The 26,478-nt window shown below is 42.9% G+C and overlaps 2 protein-coding genes across 4 annotated transcripts in view; one reads left to right on the top strand and one right to left on the bottom strand.

Annotated features, from left to right (window-relative positions):
* Positions 1 to 843: 843 nt before the first annotated feature.
* Positions 844 to 9,673, bottom strand: LOC138302494 (putative nuclease HARBI1). Its single transcript, XM_069242580.1, has 3 exons — positions 7,992 to 9,673; positions 7,523 to 7,912; positions 844 to 1,639 (listed from the first exon to the last, which is right to left on the bottom strand). The coding sequence occupies exons 1-2, from the start codon at positions 8,680 to 8,682 to the stop codon at positions 7,524 to 7,526; spliced, it is 1,080 nt and encodes a 359-aa protein (XP_069098681.1). The 5' UTR covers positions 8,683 to 9,673; the 3' UTR covers positions 844 to 1,639; position 7,523.
* Positions 9,674 to 9,752: 79 nt separating this feature from the next.
* The window catches only part of ZNF330 (zinc finger protein 330), a 195,550-nt gene continuing 178,824 nt past the window's right edge, over positions 9,753 to 26,478 (top strand). Inside the window, exon 1 of one of the 3 annotated variants that reach the window (XM_069242576.1) lies at positions 9,753 to 9,882. The gene's annotated coding sequence lies outside the window, so the exon portion shown is untranslated. Of the gene's footprint in view, positions 9,889 to 17,317; positions 17,342 to 26,478 lie in introns of those variants that run through there. The other 2 variants (XM_069242578.1, XM_069242579.1) reach the window with 2 other exon arrangements.

Here is a 26,478-nt window from a genome sequence, read left to right as displayed (position 1 = left end):
TGCCAATGATTCCTTAGAGTAAACTTGGGATGGATATCATGGTACACTTCTACCTGTTGCCAGACTTTGTACTAGCTTCTGGAGGAATCTTTTTGTGTTTTTTGGTGGTGGATTACTATTCTATGTGAGTGCTGGCACAAATGTTGTGGTACAGTCACTAGAGCAACAGTTATTGCCTTACTGAAGTAAGAGTTTGAAAGGGAGGGCTATTGTATCTGAAGATGTGAATTATTAATACGATAGCTGTGGAACATCTTAGAATGACCTTCTACCCTATCCAATGGATTAGTAGAGAAAATCAATTCAGCGATCACAGCTTGTAAACAAATGGCTATAATGCATGGAAGGAAAGCAAAATCTGCTCAACTACACTGCACCACTTCGAATGCTGTTACAGGCACATTGTTTTTGAATGCTTGAGGGGAAGACTGCCAAGTTAAAAATGGTCTCCTCCCAGGATAAAGGGAGGATGAGAGTAGCTCAAAACTAGATCATACGTTCAGTGAGTTACAAAATTGTGCAGTACTAGCAAAAATATAAAAAGAAGTATGATAAGCGTGTTTGGAAGATGAGTGCCTTTATAGATTTTGTGTGTGTGAAGAAACCTAGATTGGGTAGAAAAGGTTGGAAGATTATGGACATTAGGAGGAATGCAGCAATTGAACAACAGGGAATTTTGAACACTGCACTATGTTAAAAGCCTCAGACATAACTGGTGATGATGGGCATGGTGTCAAAAGAGTGATGAGGAACAGGTAGCTAATGGTGTGGGATGAATGAGGAAGATATTCTAGGTGAAAGATTTTCTATTGAAGTGAATTTTACATAAACTTTAGGGTTGCATTCTTTATTCTATTCTTTTTATTTGTGGTTTATTCTCCTAAAAGCTTGTAATTTATTCCACATTTATACACAAATCCATGCTTATTATAATTATCTTTGTACAGAATTGTCTTGTGCTCGTACAAAAGGGGGATATGTTATTTTTTTACTTGTATAACTCTAAGAAACCTACTGCATAACATTTATCATTAGGCTACCAGGTTTGAATGTCATTCATTAGTTCCAAATACACACACAGATGTGGAGATTCCAAATTAGAACGTATTATTCAATTTATGTCAGCTGGAGATGGGTCACTCGAAGGAAGCGACTATATTGATGGAGTGCTGTTTATAATATTAAAAATCGTTGACTTGTGAAGCTGCATGTGGTCTATCATCCACTTCTAAAAGAGGTCATCATCCACTTCTATAAGAGGTCATCATAGACTTTTATAGGAGGGTAGGATTTGCAGCAAGAAGGGGTATTCACGCAGCAACTGTCTTCACAGTACACCAAATCTCACAGTGACCTCAGCGGGGAGGATAAGAGCTTGCTTGCAGACTCCTTGATGGGTGGTTCTGACGGCAAACAAGACCGGCCAAGGTGTTGACAGGCTTCCACTTCCAGTGCTGCACTTGCACAGCATACGAATGAAGCATTATTCTCATCTCCACCAGCTGCATTGATACTCCAATATATATAGCCATCAATGTTGACCAGTCTCAGAGATGTCAGATGTAGATGTAGCTCAAATATCTGTCTCCCCTCCTCACTTTCAGCACGCACGTGAGTAACAGCAAGGCTGATAAAATACCTACAAAACAATTTTAGAATAGTGATGAAGTATAATTTTTCAAATTTCACCTAAAACACACTAACCATGATAAAATGCGCATAGCATGCTCATAGTTAAGTGTGAACTTACAACCATAAACTTTCAAGCACACTTTAGCAGGAAAAGGGTTTCACACAGACCCAAGCGATCTACATCTATTAAGATATTCTAATTCCAATGGTGTTGTCATACCATGTTTTGTCATTTGGTATAAGAGGCCCCACACAATGAGCATAGCAACAGCAAATAAACAAATGGATATTTGATTGTCTCAGGGAAGGATTACTAACTGCTATACAGATCAACACAAGAATATACATATATAGCTCATATAATACTGGTCGATATTTTTTTTATTTGACACAATCTTATACAAAAAATAGCATTATATTAGAACTCACACATGAAAAATTATTCCCTTTAGCAGTTAATTTGCCTTAAAGCACATAGCATTGCCATAAAGCACGTAAATTTGAGTAGCCATTTAAATGTCTAAAAACAAGCACTGTACACAAAACTGAAAAGCGCAAGCCTAGAGAATGTAGGAAGACTACCAGTTCAGCACAGGGAGACAGAACATGGAAATGAACAACTAGCTGTCAAGGGAGTCACAACTAAATAACAACTACTACACGACAGAAGGGAAAGGTAATTGACTGATACCACACCAACAATGGATATAAAAAAATGAGAAGTGCCAGACAAACTTGAGAAGTTTATTTTCTTCTATGAACCAGGATGCAAATGAGTAAAACAAAAGAGCAAAAAGCCAATATAGTTGCTGCTTGATGCCAAAAAGTACTTGGTAAAAGACTTATCTCGAGAAAAACTATGGCAATATAAATATAGCATGCACACTGCAAACAAAATTATCACTACATATACAGATGGAACAAGGTGCCAAATAAGCACTAGAGGACAACGGTATACAGCACATGATCACACAAGATTACACATAGAAGGTGCAAACTATAGAGGATTAGAATAACAGCCAAATTACAGAAATATATACAAATCCTCTCACGGTGTTTGAACAACTCATAAACATAATAGCAAAATTGAGAAAGGAAACGTAGCATGCACATGGAAATTGCTAAATCCCGCAGAAGGTTTCAAAAGCTTCTAGTTTAGGGAAAGAAAAGGATGGTTTCAAAGCTGCGATGTACCCCTGCTCTTAGGTGGCATGAGTGTGTCTGCTGTTGCTCTGTAAACATTGGTAGTGTCAGGGCCTGCATGCTTTGTTACATTGCCACTTCATTAGGGAGGTTACAATGGAGCTCCGAGTATCGAGTCACAGGTTGTGTGAGCCTGCAAAGTGACGGCAAAGGAGAAACATGAAGCGGGGTGGGAGGAGGCAAGTGGGTGAAACAATTGGTATGTTATGAAACAGTTGAGACCACAAAAGACTGCAATATTGGATAATTATTTTCTATCTGAACTCCATTTTTACATACTATGCCAAATGCAAGAAGAAAAGGGGACAAGCCAGGTGAATTAATTAACTAATTCATAAACTATTTGGACAGCCAAGAGGAAGGCTATTAGTGCTGAACAGTCAAACACTTTCACTTCACCCATCTCTTTTTTCAGGAAGTACTGAGGATTAAATTACTCAATTGTATGGGACACTGGAGTAATTTCATTTGTTACAGCAGTTCATTCACGGACGTCAACAAACTTTCTGAAGCTAATTCCCACAAAAGGGGAAACTATTAATGACTTGACAGCAGTTCCTGAAGCAACAGTGAATGGCCTCTCTCCAAGGGTATTCATCTACTACCTTTTAAACAAGGTTTAAATGTAGGCATTCTTATGGCTGAACATCTTCCCTTAGATCCCAAAGTAGGCTTTCAGAGTCTTGTGCCAGAAAGTTCATGATGGTAGCATGAAAGTAGTTTATGATGGTGTTAAACAATTGGCCCTCACCAGGCATGAGCATTCTGCAGCTAATTAAGACAGTAACTAGAGAAACCAGTGTCAACGGGAGTTATTCTACATCATAAAAACAAAATATCTTGAGAGCAGCAACATCGACTCACGAGAACAGGACATTAACAGTGTGAGGTCACCAAGATTAGGAATGCAGTCTACAATAAATGGTTGAACAGTCCTGTCTTTATCTAGGAGAAATCAACAATAGTTTTATTAAATCTGAAAGTTGAACCAGAAAATATTGCAGCTGCAACACTACTCAACATGTAATTACAGGAGCTAAATAGTTGGTCTAGCTTAGTAGTCGCCGAGCAGCCACACTGAAGCACCTCAAGGGTATGGGTGCCATGCAGAAAGTCAAGCGCATTGGTGCGAGGTGAAATGGGAACTGCCCAGTCAACTTATGCCACAAATGTTTGAAATGCTGTCCAGCATGCCAGGAAGCAGTGGGGGGGGGGGGGGGGAGGGGGGGGCAGGTTCACTTAAAAATAGCCTATATAGTGTCAGTAAATGTTAGAAGTTCCACATGTGTAGGGTCACCAGGCATACAGTTTATCGAGATTGCACCATTTTTGCACACTCTCAGGACACATCTTAGTTCCCATTTTTGGCATGAAGTAGTGCAGGCAGAGTCTAGTTTCAGCATTTGGAGGTGCTGGTCAGACAGGCCTATGCTTCCCATGCTAAAGTGGAAAATGCTCCGAGTCCGCTCAAGCTTCAAAAACAGACATCATTGCTTGGCAGGAACTTTGAGGCAGGCTCAGGGGGTGCTAACTGAGAGACAGTTACCCATGAGCAGCTGGGTCTTCACCCTTTCCAAAGGCCTGTGTCTGAGGCACAACACATTGGGGCTTGCCATGGTTGCAAGACCCAATCTCTTCTGTTCGCAGATTGTGTAATTATTCATTGCTCAGATTACATCAAAAGATGTGTCTTCTTTACTGACCATCTAAGATCAAAAATGCAGAGGAGACAAATGTTCACCATTCACCTCTGGACAGAGAGAAATCCCATGCATCCAAATCTCAGACCTAAGTACACCCAAACTCAAGGGTTAAATCTGGCCCACTGCGCTTGATAGATAGAGACCTGCCACAACCACACCACGGAGAAAGCGCTGCTTAGTCCAAATCTAACCAATTTTCTCTATTCAGTGTACTTTTCGGCAGAAGTACACAACCCTCCCGGAAATGGTGCTGTCTGCTCCACACCCTGGTAAAACAAATGGTGCACTCTGCCACAATCGGGGTAGTTATTTCACCCCTTCTCCCCCTGCACAAGACACAATCGCAAAAGGTTTTCTCATCCACCTGTACAATGCAAGAACACAAGGCATACCGACAGTAAATAATTACAGATGCGCCATATCGGAAGGTCACCCTTACAATGACAGCACTTCAATGGGAAAACATCACTTAGAATATTGAAAGATATCGTTCTCCAGTTTTCTCTTACATCAAAGTACAAGTCATTGTAGGATAGCAATAAAATGTTTCATTTACTTTTATCCTGATCAGACAATGATATTTAATCTCTGCAGAAGTTTGGAAGTAGGTTAGTTATTGTGACGTGTTTTCTGTCATCCAAACATAATTGTGATGTGAGAGCATCGGTTATAGATGGACGGTCCTTTACTCCAGACGGAGTCACTTATTTCATGAACGACAAATACTTATTGCAGAATTTTGGCTTATCCTGATTTTCCAGCAAAACACAAGCTGTGTGTGGTGAACTTCTTGAAAGAATCTAGAACATCCCTGGTTAGACCAAGAGAAGTAAAATAATGTTTTATTGCTACAAAACCCTCTTGTCAATGGATAGCATTTTCCACCTTGGCAAGAGGGATAAAATTGATTATTCAACCGGAAGGTATTGACATAGGAGTCTGGCGCTCACTTTACTAGAGAAGCAATGGCTTCAAACGTGTTCCAAGAAGGTACGAAAGGAAGACATTTTGAGAGCTATCGATTGGTCAGGTCACTCTGTTTTCAAGGAGATTCATGATGTTAAGACCTATTGAGGGTCCTGCCACAAATGTGGTAGACAAACTTGAAAGTAAGCAGAATATGAGCCTCCAAATCATGTAATAGAATTTTTTTTCTTGACAACGTTAAAGAAAGTATGTATTCTATTAATGACAAAGAGGAGAGCATTATTACACTTGAAAAGCAGAAGTATTGTGCCTGAACCTAGAGATAATATCTGGAGTTTATTGATTTGCAGTCCAGTAATTACATGAAAACTATTAGAAGCTTAAAATGAAGTTTAAACAACATTGTTAGAAAAACACATTTCAGCTTTTCCTAGGGTTGCATAAAATGTGTTGGGGATAATGTAATCTAACCGGTATAAGAAGTAAACATTCAGAAATCAAAAACTAATTTACGTTTGATGATTTTGCTACGACAAAAAATATTAATCATTGAAATAGGTATATATTATTCCTGTAAATAGAAAACAAAAAGCAAATAGTATAAATGTGACCATTGCTACTATTTACAACTAAAAAACACCATCAGTAAACAATTTTGTATTTCCTTACTCGCTACAGCTCTACCTCCTGATAATACACAACCTGAAACTGAGAATGTGGGTGAGATATCAACATGTGAAATGGAAATTGAACAGAAACTGTAATAAACATTCCAAAAGGCACAAAGTGCAGCAAGCAGCCAGTTCAACTCTACTCTTTTAGTAGAGCAGATTACAAAGATTAACACTTCAGCTGAAAATGAAGACCAAAGCATGCCTTCAGTGCCTGTCGCACATACAGGAAAATGACCTATAAGACAAGATGGAAGGGGTGTGATGCAGAATAGTCGCAACTCATCACCTACTCCCACACTATTTCAGGTATTGGAGCAATCCATGCTAAAAACACAACGCAAGCAGCACAGATCAACAACTGAAATAAGTAGGAGAGGACAATTAGAGAAAGCCATTTATGAAGGCAATGAGCTATGAAAACAGGCTTTAAGGGCTTAATTATGACTAATAAATATCTGGTCACGAAAATGGCTCAAGATTCAGCATCACACAGGCACCAACAAAGACACAAGAACACTCTTGCGGAAACCTCCGGATGTTCTGTGGAAAGGTTGGCTACAGTGTCATATATATGATCTGTAGAACAGCCAACATGCAGGTTAAACTAGTACAGAGCAGTGGTGATGTGGCAAAGACCCTTGCACAAATTACAAATACACTTGAGGAAATGCAAACTGATAATGCAGTAAATAGGCCACCAAAGTCTGTTGGTGAAACTGAGGAGAGCTGAAATGTGAGCAGTGTGTCAGTTAGTGAGCCTTTTATATCTAGAAGCAATAGAAGCCAGAGGGGAAGGACAAGGAGGGGCACCCTGTATGCCAAACGCATAAATTGTAAATAAAGCTATGACAAGGTTTTTAGAATATCAACATCAGTGCTTAATTTGGGCTGGTGGTTTCAAATGCACATCAGAACTTAATGTTCAACACTGCCACTTAGGAGAATTTGACACATGATAACACTATTTGTCTAATTAAGACACAAGGTCAAAAACAGTTGTTCATTAATTCAATATACATTAAAAATGACTAATACATGTAGCCAAAGCCATTCTTATAACTTTGGGGACCAGAACAGTCAAAACTGGCCCAATTATAGGAAAGTGAGGGTTAGTAGTTGTGTTGGTGTTGTCACTGGCAGGGGCAATGGGTGGTGCAAGCTGCCCTGGCACTTATTTATTTTTCTTTTAACAAATTAAGCACTGATGAAGATTACATGCTTTATTTTCTTGGTTTGAATGGCAATATATTGTTTGAAACTAAAAAACTAATTCTGTTCTTGGCGATCAGAAAATAATCTGTGAATAAACAGAAAGCAATGGTTACTACTTGGAACATTTGCTCTAATGCTTTTCTTCATATTAAACAAATCTACTGCAAGTACCTTAAAAATAGTTGTTTGTTACATCCTCTCTGCGTGCACGCCCTTCATCAGCTCTTGCAGCATCAGGATCTGGATGTGGTAAGGAAGGGGGAATTTCATCCTCCTCCTCTTCAGAATCATCACTTGCTGCTTCATTTGGTAAACTCCAACGCACAGCTAGGTTGTGTAGCATAGCACATGTGGCTATAATCTTGCAACACATTGTAGGATCATATTGCAGGGCACCCCCACTTTTATGGAGACATCGAAATCTTCCTCTAAGAAGTCCACATGTTTTGTCTATGATGCTCCTAGTTTGTTTGTGGGCAGCATTGTATCTCCTTTGTCTAGGGGTACCAGGCTCTAAGTATGGAGTCATAATCCAAGGTCTTATGAAATAAGCACTGTCACCTGAAATATAACACAGCTAGTTTAATGTTTATACCATAATGTATTTAAAAACATAAGTAGAAATATGCATAGTAGTTACCCAACAGCCAGCCGTCTCCAAAATCTCCTCTGGACAGCCGCTCATACAGTCCACAGTGTCTAAATATATAGCAGTCTTGAGTGCTCCCAGGATATCGTGCAACAAGGTCTGTGATTAGACATTTTGCATTACATACTACTTGTATGTTTAAAGAATGCTGGCCCTTGCGGTTACGATACACATACTCTGTGTCAGAGGGTGGGCAAATTAAAATGTGTGTACTGTCTACACAACCAAGCACTTGTGGGAAATGTGCTACTTCATGGAATTCGTTTTTGGTACTTTCCAAATCTGCAGGGGTGCTAGGAAAAGAAATGTGGGAATTTATTCTACCCAACATTGCCTCTATAAAGTTTTGGAAAACCCTACATAATGCACTTTGTGAAATTCCCCCTGTGACAGCCACATTGTGTTGGTAGCCACCAGAAGCTAGCAGATGTAAACTACACAAAACCTGAATATGTGTAGGTATAGCAACACTGCGTTGGGTGGACCTACTTAATACAGGGTCCAGCTCATTAATTAAACTCAAAATAACCTCTTTGGTAAATCTGTATCTGGCATAAACCTCCTCATCGGTTTGTTCAAACAAAGTCAGCCTCTGCCTGAATATCCTTTCTCTCCTTCTCCTCCTCCTCTGTTGAGTTCCCAGAATACGCATCCTCCTCACTACAGCATAGAGTGCAGCCATTGTGAAGGATTACAAGGCATTTTGGGTTCCGTTTTATAATCTGCACCTGGGTACCACCATATTCCAATCCATGGTATTAGCTTTCTTTTACCAAATTTCCTAACTGCAAATGCTTTGTACTTTGAAATAGCGACTTGCAAATTAGAAACCGCATTAAGCGATTTTGTATTTTTTAAAATTTGAAATTACTAGTTATCCAGCAATTCTAAGAAACATTACTTTAGAGATTATTTGTACAATACAAACAGTCTATTTAGTGGTTGCTAACTAGTCTGTGGCTGGCTACAGACTAGCAAAGTGTTCGGAGTGCGGAAATCAGGCCCCATGTTACTTAACAATGCCACAGGATTCTTCAAACTGGTAATCGACGGTTATACTACTGGTGGATGAATTCTCTTATGACTGTCCCACGTGTTAAAAATGTTTTATTAGTGCTTAGGAGATTCCCAGAAAACGAATCAGGCTGTCTGAGGGAGCATGGTTCCTTTAGGAAGTTCACGTTGGAAATACAAGTTCAAGAAAGGCTTCCAGTTGAGCTTTGCAAAGAGCCTCGTATATACCGAAAGACAAAAGTCGGGAGGAAGAAATCTTATGGGTAATTTAGTTTAATTAAAAAGTGTATTCTCATCGCCTGCTGGGTGTTTTGATATTAATAAACAGCAAAGAAGAAGACTTCAGCCCTACAAACAAAGCCAAAAAGGGCCTGCCTGGCTGCCAGTCGTGAATAGACGGTGATGACCGCTCACATCCTCTATGACCCTTCTTCGTGTTGCTCCCGCTTCCCTCACTCTTTCCTATCCAGAATGTCAAACGGCGGCAGCCTATACTAGCCTAACTAACCTTATCTGAGACAAAAGCTGAAATAACTCCTTTTAAGCAGAATTTCAACAAAACCCCACTCACTCCGCGCCGTTTAAGAAGAGAGCTCGGACAAAGACGAGCGCAGACTCCACAACAGCCCGAACCAATGGACGCCACGGAAATCTGTATGGCGCACTAAGATTGGCTGGAGTACCTTAATGCTCCAATCCTAGCTCAGTTTACACATGAGGCGGTAGGGTCAACTCCAAGACGAGCCCCAGAATATGTTCAACCGTGGGATTGGTTGTTGTACTAACCGGAAATGCAAAAATGACGAACAAATTACTTCCGTGAAAAGGTCAGCAAGAGAAGACGGGCGTGGCGTTGAAATCGTTTAAGGTTTGTGTAAGTAGCTTGGTGGTCACTGTAGTGGGTGGTAGGAGACATCAGAAGTTAATCGGTATAGAAAGAGTTAGTCGGACCTGTCCGCCGTACTCGATAGTCCGCTTTGGAGAACCCAAATGTTTTATTTCACACATCAACCATGAGACAAACTGGGCATGGGGAACTGGTGTACTCAAGCATTTTACAGATTATAGAGTTGGGCAAGCCAGTATAGTAATAGGCGAAGTATAGCCAAAGGACTGTCTTTATTCTAAAAGCCATAACACGAGACGGGCCGTCAGTATATGTGCCTTGTAAGTCGTGTAAACATATGCTAAAGATTTTTCAAACTTACAAAGTGTATTTTTAGCCTGTGGAAAGTTTCACTTGAGTACATGGATTGCATCACTGTATTGTGGTATGTATCAACAAGTGATAGTTGCTAATAATTTATTTAGTTCATGCCACGCACTCCTCCAACCCCCCCGATTATTCCATTAGTGAACCAGTAGGCAAGTTAGGGCCATTTGCACCTTGCGATGTGCGATCTAGGTTTTTATTATGCATGGAGTAAAGTTATTGTTAAAACAACTGTATGCAAGGATTTTGTGCAGCGCACTTCTTGAACAGATGTCTTTCAAGGTGTTCTGAAATGTGATGGCAAAGAAGGCACGGTGAAATAAGATAATTGCCGAGCATAATATAGCTTGATGAAGCACAGAATCTGGGGTTGATCTTGCATTTTAACCATTAGATGGGTATATCTTTGTCTCGCCTGTTTTACATGAAGGATCAGTGCTTTGTTTCTAATTTTATGATATGCTACATCAGTACTCTGTGTTAAATAAAGACACATAATGCTTGTTAAACTAAGTTGTAACGAAGACTTTCTCAAAAATAGAAAATATGCAAAGTTAAAGGAAGACAGGGAACTTTATGTTATCACCTGCTTCTCCAGATGTTAAAACCGAGGATGATTTTAGGGGAGGCTCTACACTTTTAGTGAAGGCAATTACACACAAAACGTGGTCTTGGACAGGCCGCGGAGTGTACAATACGAGTTAGGGCCATTTGCACCTTGCGATGTGCGATCTAGGTTTTTATTATGCATGGAGTAAAGTTATTGTTAAAACAACTGTATGCAAGGATTTTGTGCAGCGCACTTCTTGAACAGATGTCTTTCAAGGTGTTCTGAAATGTGATGGCAAAGAAGGCACGGTGAAATAAGATAATTGCCGAGCATAATATAGCTTGATGAAGCACAGAATCTGGGGTTGATCTTGCATTTTAACCATTAGATGGGTATATCTTTGTCTCGCCTGTTTTACATGAAGGATCAGTGCTTTGTTTCTAATTTTATGATATGCTACATCAGTACTCTGTGTTAAATAAAGACACATAATGCTTGTTAAACTAAGTTGTAACGAAGACTTTCTCAAAAATAGAAAATATGCAAAGTTAAAGGAAGACAGGGAACTTTATGTTATCACCTGCTTCTCCAGATGTTAAAACCGAGGATGATTTTAGGGGAGGCTCTACACTTTTAGTGAAGGCAATTACACACAAAACGTGGTCTGGAACAGGCCGCGGAGTGTACAATACGAGTGAAGTGCAGCATTTATCTGCAAGCAGACTTATGCACGGAGCTGCTTTTTGCATTTTTCTCGTCCCTTGATTTGGGGGCGGTATTTCATGTGTGCTGACAAACAAACCCATGCATGGTGTTGTGAAAGTTCTTGGAGAAAAGTCATTTGCATAACATCCCTCTCCACACACTTTTACAACGCTCAGCAGGGTCTTCACTGTCAGCTCATCTGCAAATTGAACACGATCTAGTGCTAGACATCACCTCTGTTTCAAGAATAGCATGTTTGCATGTGGCCTGGTGATCAAGGTTATGAAAGGCAGTAGAAGGCTCGGCTTAATTTTGGTTCAACGTTTATTTTTACGGTTTACATACAACTGTTTATAGCGTGCATAAAATCACTGAGCTGTTGCTGTTTTTACAGGATGTGAATTTGTGTTCTGAAAGTTACACACGTGTCTTTAAGCTGGGGTTCTCCCAATTTTTTTTTTAATATATAAAATAAGAGCTACTTATGTTGAATAAAAATCATCCGAGCTACTCATATTAGTAGTGTTGTAATAGTGACCACATCTGGCAAGTTTACATCATTGGCCACCATATGCAAGATTACCTCAGTGCATCAGGCAGGCGTGCTAGTAGTACAGTAAAAAAGGCTTTGCCAATTTGTAATGCTACTTGGAGGGTAATACACAATGGCCATAGCTACAATGCCCTTGGCACCAGAGTGATAATATTAGTAAAAAGTAACACATTTTGCAAATTGAGCCATTTTACTCCAAGTGTCACCTTATGAGTTCTGAAAATACGCATATTCCCTTCTCGAATACAGGGTTTTCAATTTTGTTAAACATATATCAATGCAACTGAGCAAACATTTCTAATTCAGTAGGTTGGGCTGTACACAGGAGAGCTACTTAAAGATAGCTGGAGAGCTACCAGTAGGTCACTAGCAACTCATTGGAGAAGCCTGTTCTAAGCAGATATCCGATAACGATGCGCGTTGCTGTGTAGTAGTCATAAATCAAACTTGTGCCCAAAGATTGAACAGAGAGCGCTTTAGCAAATGTATTAACCACTTGGTCTGCCTTACCAGCATTGTACCCGGATATTTGCAGGGTAGGTCCCATTTGATTCTTTAAAATCTCGTCTATTTATGGATAGTTAATGTGTCCAAACAAATTTACTATTATATTTTACCTTGTCAGTTTTTTGGGTGCAGGTTTCTCAAAATAGTGCAAATGGGTAGGCAGACCACACACATCCTGATATTGATCTGATATGATTGTTTGTGTCCCACTTGACCTCCCAACTTTCCCTCCATCCCTAAGTTTATGGGTTTTCATTTCCAGCATCTACAAAGAGTTTCTTACTCATTGCTATGTATTCCCACACATGGCAATTAAACCTAAAGATGCGCAGACTCAAAGGGAAAATAAAATACAGATTAGTGACCCATTTTAGAAGTCAAATTTTGTCACTTGCATATGTCATTGACCAGCTTAGTGAGGACAGTTTTGTGTACTTAGACCATGAATGTTGGCTGAGCCAGTGATGCACTCTGTGATCTGTGTCCTACAGTGAGCAGCAGACCATGTCATGTTGCTTAACTAGGACTCCTCTACCCACAAACTGTCGAGGCTTAGGTTATAGGTCAATTGGAGTATGATCCCAGTTTCAAACATGGCACATGCCACTGAATGTCTGAATTATGGAGTGTGCCATTTACAAATGATGCAAGAATGTGTAACGTTATGCAAACAGGCACAAGCCATACCAGGGTCCCAATAGAGGTGTAGATGAAAGTGCTTAGATGCTTAACATGGTGTTTGTAGTGAATATGCCCACCAGAACTCTCTTAATGTTGAAACATATTTGATTGGAAGAAAAGTGTTGGGACTTCGAGGCAGACATCCAAAAAATGGGACTGTCCCTGCAGATCTCGGACTTATATTTTCCCTACTTTAGAAGTTTTCTTTCATTTTTCTTTCTTTTTTCAAGTGAATCTTCCATTTGTTTAGGTAGACACCCAGGGGGAACATCCATTCTTGTCAGTCCTCAAAATTATGGGAGGGACACTCCTCAAATCCCTTACATGTAAACACTTACTTACTTCTTTTTTTTTTTGTTGTTGTTGTCGTTTGCTTCAGTTCTTTTCTTCATCTCCCAGTTTCAGCTTACTCACACACTTGCACTTAAATAAATGGGCATCTTTTTTGAAAGGCCTACAATAAACAAAGGCCAGCAATTTCTCATATCATGCTACTTGAAATGACAGGGTTAAATCAATCTATCTCATTTTTAATTTTGACTAAATCCTACTTTGTAGCTCAATCATGCCAAAATAGGTACTATGATGCTATTTGGATTGGTAGGTGTAGCAACGTTCCCACCCTGAGTACCCGGCAATGACTACCCCACACACAGAGCTATAAATCACACATCTTTATTCCACTGCGTGTACCTGTGAACTCCAACATTTTAAACCAAGCTTTCATTCTATTCTATTCTAGCGATTAAGTCACACTGAAATGGAGTCTGCTGGGAGCAAGAAAGGTTCAGTTCTAAATCCTACAAGACACTACCTCTCCCCCTCTGTTGCATGAAAAATTAATTTTTTTATAAAATCATTAGACCTAACCATATATACAAAGAAACCTACAACTATATCTCTTCAATCAATCTTCTTGGTGCTTTGATCATCTGACCTGATATGGTTACCGGAAGCAGTAAAATGTCATCCTCCGTGTCGGAGATTGCCAAAGACGGTAAAGAATCAGCAACACCACCGAGTCTTCAAAGTCTGTGTTTATTTCACGATTTAGAGTTGAAGACCGATGAAATACAGGCCTAAAATGAGAAGAGTCTGTAGTGAAAGACTTCCCAAGGCCCTGGGCAGTCACCATGTGTCCCTTGATATACACCACATGGAAAGATTCAGCATCATAAGGAGCATCATATTTTCTTTTGTGCATCTGTCGAGCAATAACCAAATGTCCTTTTCGAAAGGGGATGTCTTTTGCATGTCACCTCTTACCTGCAAAAGCTTCTGTTTTCTGTTTGTTAAACAAGTCCCTTGTACGAATCATGTTTTCACTTTTATCTCTCTGGATAGTCCATTGAGATAACTAGGTTGTCATTGCTCTCCCGAACATCAGTCACAGGACTTTTACCTGTGGTTGAGTGGGGTGTTGAACAATAAGCTCTTAGAGTAGAATTTAAGACTGTTTTCAACTTGAGCTTCTCAAAAGTTGCAAGCTATACTGCTTTCTTCAGTGTACTCCTAAAACACTGATCAAGTCAATTGGCCTGTGGCCATAAAGTTGTGATGCTTCATGTTCAGATGCTCCAGAAATTCTTTAACTTCTTTACTTATAAATGGGGGACCATTATCAGGCTTTAAAATGGCTGGAACGACCCAGGTCGCAAAGTTGTCAAGTTTTTTGTTGTTGTTGTAATTACTCGTTAGTGAGTTGTGGATGAGAAATCTTTAACCACAGGAAAACATGAGTATTCATCTGCATTGACCATTAGATGATGTCCATTATCAAGTGGACCAACAAAATCGATGGCTATTTTCTCCTAGGCATGTTTAGGGAGTTCTGACATATTCTGAGTATGTTGAGTAACATTAGTTGACAGGCAATTGCATATGTGACAGGCTTTGAGTTCCTTTTTCATCCATGTATGGAAACCAAACTCTGTCTGTGAGAGCTCTATTTGTGGCAACAATACTATGATGTCCCTTGTGACCTACTTCAATCATTTTCTGTTGCAGTCTCTCCAAATTTAGTATTCTCAATCCTCACAGTATAATTCCTTCTTGAGTTTTGGATAATTCATCTTTGATATTTTTGTACTTTTGGTATTCACTTTCATAATTGAGAGGTTGAGTGTGTTTATTCCAAGACAGATGTGTAATTATATCTTTTAACGTCAGCAGGTCACCATCATGGCTAGTGGCAGAGACAATCTGGGCTAATAAATACAGCAGCTGGTGGACTTGACAATGAAATTAACGTTGGCCTTTGCCGTCTCGGATGGAGTATCTTGACCTTGTATAGGCACTCTTGAAAAGTAGTCAGCAGGATTCTGACCCTTTCCTGGATGATGCACAATTGTATAATCATACTCTTATATTCATTGTCGCCATCGTTCAATGCAAGGTGGCATCTTGCTCTTGGATTGCCAAAGTTAGTCAGCAAATCTCAATGATCACTTACCTGCATAAATGACTTTCTGTACAGGAATACATGGAAACATTTACAAGCCCATACCACAGCCAAACTTTCCTCCTCAGGTTGTGAGTTAGTCCGTTCTGTTTGGGGTGAACTTCTACTAGCCTGGACCGCAGTATACCGTTGAGCATTTAGGTGTCCACTATGCTTTGCAAGGATAGCGTCTAACACAGCTGGGCTAGCATTAACCCCAACCTCTGCCCTGAAGCTTTTGATTAATGTTTGCCATTTTTGTAGCATTTTCATCGGCATGTTTGAGTCTCTTGATACTTTTATCACATTTTTATGACCATTGAAAAGAAAAAAAATTCTTCGTCAACTCTCGCACTGGAGCACTGACCGTGGCAAAGTCTTGTATGTACCTTGAACAGTAACTGACCATGCCAAGAAAAGAGCGTGTCATTGAAACATCTTGGGGGGTGGTGGCAGGGGTCAGCATTTGACAAAGCTTGCACTTTAGCAGGGTCAAGTGTTATATCCCCACTAGGAATGATATGCCAATAAAAATCAGTTTTCTCTGGTTGAACTCACACTTGTCTGCATTCAAAGTCAAACCTGTGTCACTGAGTAATTGACATTCTTGTGTGAGAGCTCTATCATGCTCCTTCTGTGCTGCTCTGCAATTGAATGTATTCACAACAGGTTGTATGATGTGTCGTATGATGTTTTGGGAAAGTTCTGCAGCCGATGACACACCAAAACTAAGAGCCTCATTACGACTTCGGCGGTCCTTTTCCAGGACCGCCGAAGCCGCTACAGGCAAAAGACCGCCGAGACTGGCGGTCTTTTGACCACCTTATTAGGAGTCCTTGGAGGACTTAAGTGGCAGGTGCATCGCCAGCACCACCACGTCAGCAGGACTCTGCCCGCCGTATTACAAGCCGTAATACGGCTTGGCGGAGTCCTGCTTGTGTGTTGGTGCTGGCGATGCAAGACCCATCTCCTCCCGGACGTCCTCCTCGACGGAGAAAGTAAGTGGGAACCAAAAGGGGGGAGGTGTCTGTTTGTATGCGTGTCTGCGGAGGGGGACGGGCGGAGGTGAATGCATGCATATATGCAAGTGAATGTATGTGTGCGTGTATGGGGTTGTCTGTGTGGATGAATGCGTATGCTGAATTGGTGTGTATGTGAATGCGTGCGTGAAGGGGTAGGGGTGTTTGTGAGTGTAGGGGGGAGACGTGTGCATGTGTCTGCCAAGCCCCACAACTCGTAATGTGGCGGTCCTTAGTGCCGGCTCCGCGGCAGAAGGACCGCCATGGCGAGGCTGGCGGTCTAATGACCACCAGCCTCGTAATGAGGGCCTAAATATTGTAATGTACCTGCAGCTTTCTTCAAGTTCCAATTGATGATAACTTTTATTTGAATCTAGTCAAGAAAAGACCTTGGAACCGTTCAATTGTGTTATCATGTCAGCAATGTGCAGCCCCGATGTTGTTCTCATTCAATTGCTTTGCTTGCCTGACGCATGCAACGCATATGTGTACAGTTCCTTCACTGTCTTTTTTTGGGTTCTTCTACTATGGGAGAAACTTATGGCGCTGGACCAATGAAATACTCAATAATATTATGCTTAAGTAACAATTTAAGTTCTTTTTCAACAGCTTCTTGTAAATGAAAACCAGCTCGCCTATGTCTCTGAACAACAAGACAGGTATCCTCATTAATATGCAATTTTGCTTTCTTAGTCTTTAACTTTCCTAAACCAGAAAACAACAAAGGGAATTGACTTACTATTTTGTGATGAACATTCTTGTTGTAATTCACAGAAATCAGTCCCATATCAGCAGCCATGTTGCAACTGACCAAACAGTCACATGCTGCTGTACCTTAAAGCAAATGGATTGATGGCTGTACCTTCGTTTTCTTATGCTTCATGTCGCTGTAAATAAACCTTGACTCTTTATGGGCGTCAGTGGAGCCTAAGTATGCACTTTGGTCTTTGATAATGTAAGACGTGGTTATGGAGCCAATTCATTATATTTCTCTTCAGGCATTATATTTATCAATGCACCACTGTTGATAATGAAAGGTATTGAACTTCCATTTGTTTTCAATGTAATCTTTGTCAGTGTTTGTATGATTTGCCTGCTTTGGCATGTTGATTGTTCTTGGACTGACATTTTTCTCCACATGCGACTTGTCCGACATGCAAATTTTTCAGAGATAAACATCGACATGGCACAATCGCTTTCACTTATATTCTACATGAGGCAGAAGAACTATTTGACAATGATTTAAATGACAATCAACTTTGTTTAGTACCTATTTGCACAACTAATGTCGCTGCTGGGCCTTGTGGGGGTGTGGCGAACGATGCTTCTGCAACATTCTGCCAGCCATTTTGTCTTCGTGCTGTGACGCACTTACTTTTTCCTTGACTTTACACATCCTCACAAAATGTTTCTCTTTCCCATAGTCTTTACATATCTGTCCAATGGCAGGACACTTTCCTTCCTGTGGAAATAAAATTCCACATTTGAAACACAACTTCTTTTTTATGTGTAGACATCACTTTATGCCCTTCAGTCTTTTGTTTCTGGTTAATTTCCACACATGGCTGACTCGTGCTGGGCACCTCCCGCCTCCATCTCAGCAGCTTGTCTCTCAGAACATTCCTCAGCTCTGGAAGCGTTTAACACTTGCTCCAGACTAAGAGTTTTTCTGTCAGCATTCGTCGTCTCAATAAATCGTACAAGCATCCATCAATAACTCTAAGCTGCATGGCTTCTTCATTGTTAAATTCATTGAGCTTACAGTGTTTGAGTGTGTCAAGCCTTTCACAAATTCATCAATTGTTTCACCAACTCTTTGACGTTCTTGACTGGAAACACATCGCTCAAAATCAGCACTTGGTGCTAGTTTTAACTTGACATTCAAAGCCTTCTTAATCTGACAGATTGTGACTTCTTCGTTCATTCTCTGCATTTTCTGTATGTCTTCTTTCACACCATCACAGCAATGGTTTTGAGATATTTGATAGACTCCTCCTGTTATCAGTCTCTGCAAGCATCAGTGAAATCTCCAAATGTCTCTATTAAGGCAGTCCCTCTATTGCCAATAATTTGCTTTTTGGCTGTATTGAAAAGTGGTGATGATTTCTGGAAACGCGGCAGCATTATACCTGTTTATTGGGAGTGGCTGACACTGAGGGTGGAGCTCTGTCAGACGTTGTTGGCTGTCCCTGGGAATCTTACTGAGGCCCGACGATGATTCAGACTTCCGGTCATCCAGGACAGTCTTTGGAGTTTTGACCTTCTTGGTCTCCATTGGAACTTCGTCCCTCATGAAGACCTCTGGGGTTGTTTGAGATGCCACCCAGCAGCTTTGGTAATGTGCTACATCAGGTATTAGGCAGCTCAGAAGGCACATCTACAGTGCTTCTTTTTGGATTTCCCCGCCGGTGCAGAGGTCATAATGCTCCACTTATGAAGATTCTGGTAAGAGTGATAGCCGTATGTTTCATTTGTATGTCGAGCGCGCAAGCGCTTTGACCTGTTGTGAATATTGTGGGCTTTTAACCATGCCCACCACACGCCCATCACTTTTTCGTTCCTAGGCTTGCCTTTCAAAAATCCTTTGTTATGATTGGTAAATGCTTTATGTTTATCTCTCCTTGGGGTGGTTTTGTTACCACCTTGCAGACTGCCCCTGTTACATGGATAATTGCATAATTGTCGATACGTTTGAATGCAAGCAAACTTTTTTCCTTTTTGTGTGTCTCCTTCGCGCTCATTGCTGCCATGGTGCTTTGAATTGGCTTGCTTATGTCAACCGTTTTACTTTTCAACTTAAGTGGCAAGAAAAGGCCAATTGGGAATTTACAACACTAATAGCTCTAATTCGAGTAAACGCGAGACCCATTGCATTACAAATGCTTGTTGTTTATTCTGCCAGCTCTATTTTACATAATAATATATTGCAAGTTATGATTCTCTTTGACAACACTTGGTTAACTTGGTTGTATCTGCCTTCAGCGTTAATGTTCTGTACAATGTGTAACTCTATGTTGCTTGGCAGCTCATGTAGGAGGCTGGCCTGGTTTGTAGTGGGTTCCAAAGGTACTTACACCTTATACCAGGTCCAGTTATCCCTTATTAGTGAAATGTAGTCGGTGTCTAGAAGCCTGGCTGTCTAGGGGTAGCTGTAGCTGCGCAGCCAAGGCTTATCTAGGAGACACGCAAAGCTCATGCAATACCACTGTAGTCACACACAACTTACAAACATGAAAGAAAATACTCAGTGTTACAAAAAATAAAGGTACTTTATTTTTAGTGACACAATGCCAAAAATACCTTTGAGACTATACTCCCTTAGGAGGTATATACACTGGAATGCAGGAATAGTGGTAAAAACAGTTAGAAAACAGTGCAAATAGTGAAAATCACAATAGGTTGTAATGGGCCTAGGGAGAACACAAAGCATATGCTAAAATGTTGGAATGCGAAAGTCTGTTTGCTAACTAGCCAAGTGTCGTGTGTAGAGGGGCACTGGGAGTGTAAGAAAACACCAAAGGTAAGTAATAGAACCCACCCCAGAGCCCAGGAAAACAGGAGTAAATCACAGTAAGTTTCCTAGAACACACAAGAAGTTGTGATAGAACATAATGCAAGAACCAGAAGAGACTGCAAGACACCAGTGATGTCTTCCTGGACCTGAAGACCTGTGGAAGAAGGACACCAAGTCCAAGAAGCACTGATGAGTCCAGGGAGAACAGAAGCCCCACGCTAACCTGGATGAAGGTGCAAAAGAAGAACCGGCGGTGAAGAAGAACAGTCAGTACTGCACCCAAGAAGACGGATGCAGGTTCCTGGTTGGTGCAGATGATGTCCCACTCCGGATTCCGCCAACAAGCCTTGGCACACACAAAGCTTGCGGTTAGCGGAAAATGGTGCTCCCCGGGACCAGGAGGGACCTGGTGGCCTCTACCCAGGACCTCAGGACTCGGAGAGTCTTCAGAAGACCAGGCACCGTGCACAGGAGTCCCACAGCACTGGGACAAGGAAGGTGCAAATGGAGCAGCACGACACAAAGAAATTCCGTGCAGCCGGAAAAACACTCAGGAAGCTGTGCATCGCAGGAAGGAGTGCCAGGGGCGGGAGTTGTGCTGTGCACAAAGAACTTTGTGGAAGGTGTAGGAAGTTGGCTCTGTATGTGCTATTTCAAAGTAAGGAATAGCATGCACAGAGTCCAAGGGTTCCCCTTGGAGGTAAAATAGTGGTAAAAATAGATAATACTAATGCTCTATTTTGTGGTAGTGTGGTCGAGCAGTAGGCTTATCCAAGGAGTAGTGTTAAGCATTTGTTGTACATACACATGGACAATAAATGAGGTACACACACTCAGAGACAAATCCAGCCAATAGGTTTTGTTATAGAAAAATATCTTTTCTTAGTTTATTTTAAGAAATACAGGTTCAAATTTAACATGTAATATCTTGTTTGAAAGGTATTGCAGGTAAGTACATTAGGAACTTTGAATCATTTCAATTGCATGTATCCTTTTCAAGTTATTCACAAATAGCTACTTTAAAAGTGGACACTTAGTGCAATTTTCACAGTTCCTGGGGGAGGTAAGTTTTTGTTAGTTTTACCAGGTAAGTAAGGCACTTACAGGGTTCAGTTCTTGGTCCAAGGTAGCCCACCGTTGGGGGTTCAGAGCAACCCCAAAGTCACCACACCAGCAGCTCAGGGCCGGTCAGGTGCAGAGTTCAAAGTGGTGCCCAAAACGCATAGGCTAGAATGGAGAGAAGGGGGTGCCCCGGTTCCAGTCTGCCAGCAGGTAAGTACCCGCGTCTTCGGAGGGCAGACCAGGGGGGTTTTGTAGGGCACCGGGGGGGACACAAGCCCACACAGAAATTTCACCCTCAGCGGCGCGGGGGCGGCCGGGTGCAGTGTAGAAACAAGCGTCGGGTTTTCAATGTTAGTCTATGAGAGATCAAGGGATCTCTTCAGCGCTGCAGGCAGGCAAGGGGGGGCTTCCTCGGGGAAACCTCCACTTGGGCAAGGGAGAGGGACTCCTGGGGGTCACTTCTGCAGTGAAAGTCCGGTCCTTCAGGTCCTGGGGGCTGCGGGTGCAGGGTTTTTTCCAGGCGTCGGGACTTAGGTTTCAGAGAGTCGCGGTCAGGGGAAGCCTCGGGATTCCCTCTGCAGGCGGCGCTGTGGGGGCTCAGGGGGGACAGGTTTTGGTACTCACAGTCGTAGAGTAGTCCGGGGGTCCTCCCTGAGGTGTTGGTTCTCCACCAGCCGAGTCGGGGTCGCCGGGTGCAGTGTTGCAAGTCTCACGCTTCTTGCGGGGAGATTGCAGGGTCTTTAAAGCTGCTCCTTGAAACAAAGTTGCAGTCTTTTTGGAGCAGGTCCGCTGTCCTCGGGAGTTTCTTGTCTTTTTCGAAGCAGGGCAGTCCTCAGAGGATTCAGAGGTCGCTGGTCCCTTGGAAGGCGTCGCTGGAGCAGAGTTCTTTGGAAGGCAGGAGACAGGCCGGTGAGTTTCTGGAGCCAAGGCAGTTGTCGTCTTCTGGTCTTCCTCTGCAGGGGTTTTCAGCTAGGCAGTCCTTCTTCTTGTAGTTTGCAGGAATCTAATTTTCTAGGGTTCAGGGTAGCCCTTAAATACTAAATTTAAGGGCGTGTTTAGGTCTGGGGGGTTAGTAGCCAATGGCTACTAGCCCTGAGGGTGGGTACACCCTCTTTGTGCCTCCTCCCAAGGGGAGGGGGTCACAATCCTAACCCTGTTGGGGGAATCCTCCATCTGCAAGATGGAGGATTTCTAGAAGTTAGAGTCACTTCAGCTCAGGACACCTTAGGGGCTGTCCTGACTGGCCAGTGACTCCTCCTTGTTGCTTTCTTTGTTCCCTCCAGCCTTGCCGCCAAAAGTGGGGGCCGTGGCCGGAGGGGGCGGGCAACTCCACTAAGCTGGAGTGCCCTGCTGGGCTGTGACAAAGGGGTGAGCCTTTGAGGCTCACCGCCAGGTGTCACAGCTCCTGCCCGGGGGAGGTGTTAGCATCTCCACCCAGTGCAGGCTTTGTTACTGGCCTCAGAGTGACAAAGGCACTCTCCCCATGGGGCCAGCAACATGTCTCTGGTGTGGCAGGCTGCTGGAACTAGTCAGCCTACACAGACAGTCGGTTAAGTTTCAGGGGGCACCTCTAAGGTGCCCTCTGGGGTGTATTTTGCAATAAAATGTACACTGGCATCAGTGTGCATTTATTGTGCTGAGAAGTTTGATACCAAACTTCCCAGTTTTCAGTGTAGCCACTATGGTGCTGTGGAGTTCGTGTAAAACAGACTCCCAGACCATATACTCTTATGGCTACCCTGCACTTACAATGTCTAAGGTTTTGCTTAGACACTGTAGGGGTACAGTGCTCATGCACTGGTACCCTCACCTATGGTATAGTGCACCCTGCCTTAGGGCTGTAAGGCCTGCTAGAGGGGTGTCTTACCTATACTGCATAGGCAGTGAGAGGCTGGCATGGCACCCTGAGGGGAGTGCCATGTCGACTTACTCGTTTTGTCCTCACTAGCACACACAAGCTGGCAAGCAGTGTGTCTGTGCTGAGTGAGAGGTCTCCAGGGTGGCATAAGACATGCTGCAGCCCTTAGAGACCTTCCTTGGCATCAGGGCCCTTGGTACTATAAGTACCAGTTACAAGGGACTTATCTGGATGCCAGGGTCTGCCAATTGTGGATACAAAAGTACAGGTTAGGGAAAGAACACTGGTGCTGGGGCCTGGTTAGCAGGCCTCAGCACACTTTCAATCGTAAACATAGCATCAGCAAAGGCAAAAAGTCAGGGGGCAACCATGCCAAGGAGGCATTTCCTTACACAACCCCCCCCCCCAAACGAAAGAGGATGAGACTAACCTTTCCCAAGAGAGACTTCATTTTCTAAGTGGAAGAACCTGGAAAGGCCATCTGCATTGGCATGGGCAGTCCCAGGTCTGTGTTCCACTATAAAGTCCATTCCCTGTAGGGAGATGGACCACCTCAACAGTTTAGGATTTTCACCTTTCATTTGCATCAGCCATTTGAGAGGTCTGTGGTCAGTTTGAACTAGGAAGTGAGTCCCAAAGAGGTATGGTCTCAGCTTCTTCAGGGACCAAACCACAGCAAAGGCCTCCCTCTCAATGGCACTCCAACGCTGCTCCCTGGGGAGTAACCTCCTGCTAATGAAAGCAACAGGCTGGTCAAGGCCATCATCATTTGTTTGGGACAAAACTGCCCCTATCCCATGTTCAGAGGCATCTGTCTGCACAATGAACTGCTTAGAATAATCTGGAGCTTTTAGAACTGGTGCTGAGCACATTGCTTGTTTCAGGGTGTCAAAGGCCTGTTGGCATTCCACAGTCCAGTTCACTTTCTTGGGCATTTTCTTGGAGGTGAGTTCAGTGAGGGCTGTCACAATGGATCCATATCCCTTCACAAACCTCCTGTAATACCCAGTCAAGCCAAGGAATGCCCTGACTTGAGTCTGGGTTTTTGGAGCTACCCAGTCCAGAATAGTCTGGATCTTGGGTTGGAGTGGCTGAACTTGGCCTCCACCTACAAGGTGGCCCAAGTAAACCACAGTTCCCTGCCCTATCTGGCATTTGGATGCCTTGATAGAGAGGCCTGCAGATTGCAGAGCCTTCAAAACCTTCTTCAGGTGGACCAGGTGATCCTGCCAGGTGGAGCTAAAGACAGCAATATCATCAAGATAAGCTGTGCTAAAGGACTCCAAGCCAGCAAGGACTTGATTCACCAACCTTTGGAAGGTGGCAGGGGCATTCTTTAAACCAAAGGGCATAACAGTAAACTGATAATGCCCATCAGGTGTGGAGAATGCTGTTTTCTCTTTTGCTCCAGGTGCCATTTTTATTTGCCAGTACCCTGCTGTCAAGTCAAAGGTACTTAAGAATTTGGCAGCACCTGATTTATCTATGAGCTCATCAGCTCTAGGAATTGGATGAGCATCTGTCTTGGTGACAGAATTGAGCCCTCTGTAGTCCACACAAAACCTCATCTCTTTCTTTCCATCTTTGGTGTGAGGTTTGGGGACTAAGACCACTGGGCTAGCCCAGGGGCTGTCAGAGCGCTCAATTACTCCCAATTCCAGCATCTTGTGGACTTCCACCTTGATGCTTTCCTTAACATGGTCAGACTGTCTAAAGATTTTGTTTTTGACAGGCATGCTGTCTCCTGTGTCCACATCATGGGTACACAGGTGTGTCTGACCAGGGGTTAAGGAGAAGAGTTCAGGAAACTGTTGTAGGACTCTCCTACAATCAGCTTGCTGTTGGCCAGAGAGGGTGTCTGAGTAGATCACTCCATCTACTGAGCCATCTTTTGGGTCTGATGACAGAAGATCAGGGAGAGGTTCACTCTCTGCCTCCTGATCCTCATCTGTTACCATCAACAGATTTACATCAGCCCTGTCATGGAAGAGCTTAAGGCGGTTCACATGGATCACCCTCTTGGGGCTCCTGCTTGTGCCCAGGTCCACCAGGTAGGTGACCTGACTCTTCCTTTCTAGCACTGGGTAAGGGCCACTCCATTTGTCCTGGAGTGCCCTGGGAGCCACAGGCTCCAGAACCCAGACTTTCTGCCCTGGTTGGAACTCAACCAGTGCAGCCTTTTGGTCATACCAAAACTTCTGGAGCTGTTGGCTGGCCTCAAGGTTTTTGGTTGCCTTTTCCATGTACTCTGCCATTCTAGAGCGAAGGCCAAGTACATAGTCCACTATGTCTTGTTTAGGCTCATGAAGAGGTCTCTCCCAGCCTTCTTTAACAAGAGCAAGTGGTCCCCTTACAGGGTGGCCAAACAGAAGTTCAAAGGGTGAGAATCCTACTCCCTTCTGTGGCACCTCTCTGTAAGCGAAAAGCAGACATGGCAAGAGGACATCCCATCTCCTTTTGAGTTTTTCTGGGAGCCCCATGATCATGCCTTTTAATGTCTTGTTGAATCTCTCAACTAAGCCATTAGTTTGTGGATGGTATGGTGTAGTGAATTTGTAAGTCACTCCACACTCATTCCACATGTGTTTTAGGTATGCTGACATGAAGTTGGTACCTCTGTCAGACACCACCTCCTTAGGGAAACCCACTCTGGTAAAGATACCAATGAGGGCCTTGGCTACTGCAGGGGCAGTAGTCGACCTAAGGGGAATAGCTTCAGGATACCTAGTAGCATGATCCACTACTACTAGGATGTACATATTTCCTGAGGCTGTGGGAGGTTCCAGTGGACCAACTATGTCCACACCCACTCTTTCAAAGGGGACCCCCACCACTGGAAGTGGAATGAGGGGGGCCTTTGGGTGCCCACCTGTCTTACCACTGGATTGACAGGTGGGGCAGGAGAGGCAAAAGTCCTTAACCTTCTGGGACATATTGGGCCAGTAGAAGTGGTTGACTAACCTCTCCCACGTCTTGGTTTGTCCCAAATGCCCAGCAAGGGGAATATCATGGGCTAAGGTCAGAATAAACTCTCTGAACGACTGAGGCACTACCACTCTCCTAGTGGCACCAGGTTTGGGGTCTCTGGCCTCAGTGTACAGGAGTCCATCTTCCCAATAGACCCTATGTGTTCCATTTTTCTTGCCCTTGGACTCTTCAGCAGCTTGCTGCCTAAGGCCTTCAAGAGAGGGACAGGTTTCTTGTCCCTTACAAAGCTCCTCCCTTGAGGGTCCCCCTGGGCCCAAGAGCTCAACCTGATAAGGTTCAAGCTCCAAAGGCTCAGTTCCCTCAGAGGGCAGAACTTCTTCCTGAGAAGAGAGGTTCCCTTTTTCTGACTGTGTTGCAGTTGGTTTCCCAACTGA

The sequence above is a fragment of the Pleurodeles waltl genome, chromosome 1_2 (genome assembly GCF_031143425.1).
Source record: "Pleurodeles waltl isolate 20211129_DDA chromosome 1_2, aPleWal1.hap1.20221129, whole genome shotgun sequence".
Taxonomy (NCBI): Eukaryota; Metazoa; Chordata; class Amphibia; order Caudata; family Salamandridae; genus Pleurodeles; species Pleurodeles waltl.
Note: the sequence above shows the minus strand (reverse complement) of the source record. Positions and strands in the feature narration are given on the sequence as shown.